We start from the raw sequence: 575 nt of genomic DNA, 5'->3' as shown, positions 1-575 counted from the left end.
CCCCCCCCCCCCCCAGATGTGGATGAGTGCCAGGTGTTCGCGCCACAGCTGTGCCGGGGGGGGGTCTGCATCAATGCCGCCCCCGGCTTCAGCTGCTACTGCCCCAGCGGCTACTACTATGAGCAGGAGCACCTGCAGTGCGTGGGTGAGCGCCCAGCACCCCCAGCACCCTGCCTGCCCCCCCAGCACCCTCAGCACCCTGCCTGCCCCCTCAGCACCCCCAGCACCCCGTTTGCACCCCCAGCACCCCGTCTGCACCCTCAGCACCCCCAGCACCCTGCCTGCCCCCTCAGCACCCCCAGCACCCCGTTTGCACCCTCAGCACCCTCAGCACCCCGCCTGCCCCCTCAGCACCCCCAGCACCCCGTCTGCACCCTCAGCATCCTCTACTTGCACCTTGAGCACGCTACCTGTACGCAGACAGCACCCTGCCTGCACCTTCAGCAGCCTGCCTACACCCTGAGTACCCTGAGCACACTTCCAGCACCCTGAGCACCCCAAGCACCCTGCCCGCACCCCGAGCACCCTTCCAGCACCCAGCCAGTACCCCCCCGGACCCCCCACCCCCCCCACCG

General features: G+C 69.9%; 1 protein-coding gene across 1 annotated transcript in view; it reads left to right on the top strand.

Annotated features, from left to right (window-relative positions):
- Positions 1-575, top strand: part of LOC118159674 (latent-transforming growth factor beta-binding protein 4-like) — a gene marked incomplete at its 3' end in the record, with an annotated part of 3,933 nt that overhangs the window by 1,906 nt on the left and 1,452 nt on the right. Inside the window, exon 4 of the mRNA XM_035314243.1 lies at positions 17-145. Within this exon, the coding sequence (XP_035170134.1) occupies positions 17-145 (129 nt within the window). The remainder of the gene's footprint in view (positions 1-16; positions 146-575) is intronic.

The sequence above is a fragment of the Oxyura jamaicensis genome, unplaced genomic scaffold, assembly GCF_011077185.1.
Source record: "Oxyura jamaicensis isolate SHBP4307 breed ruddy duck unplaced genomic scaffold, BPBGC_Ojam_1.0 oxyUn_random_OJ71532, whole genome shotgun sequence".
Lineage (NCBI taxonomy): Eukaryota > Metazoa > Chordata > Aves > Anseriformes > Anatidae > Oxyura > Oxyura jamaicensis.
This window is presented reverse-complemented; position numbering and strand designations above follow the sequence as displayed.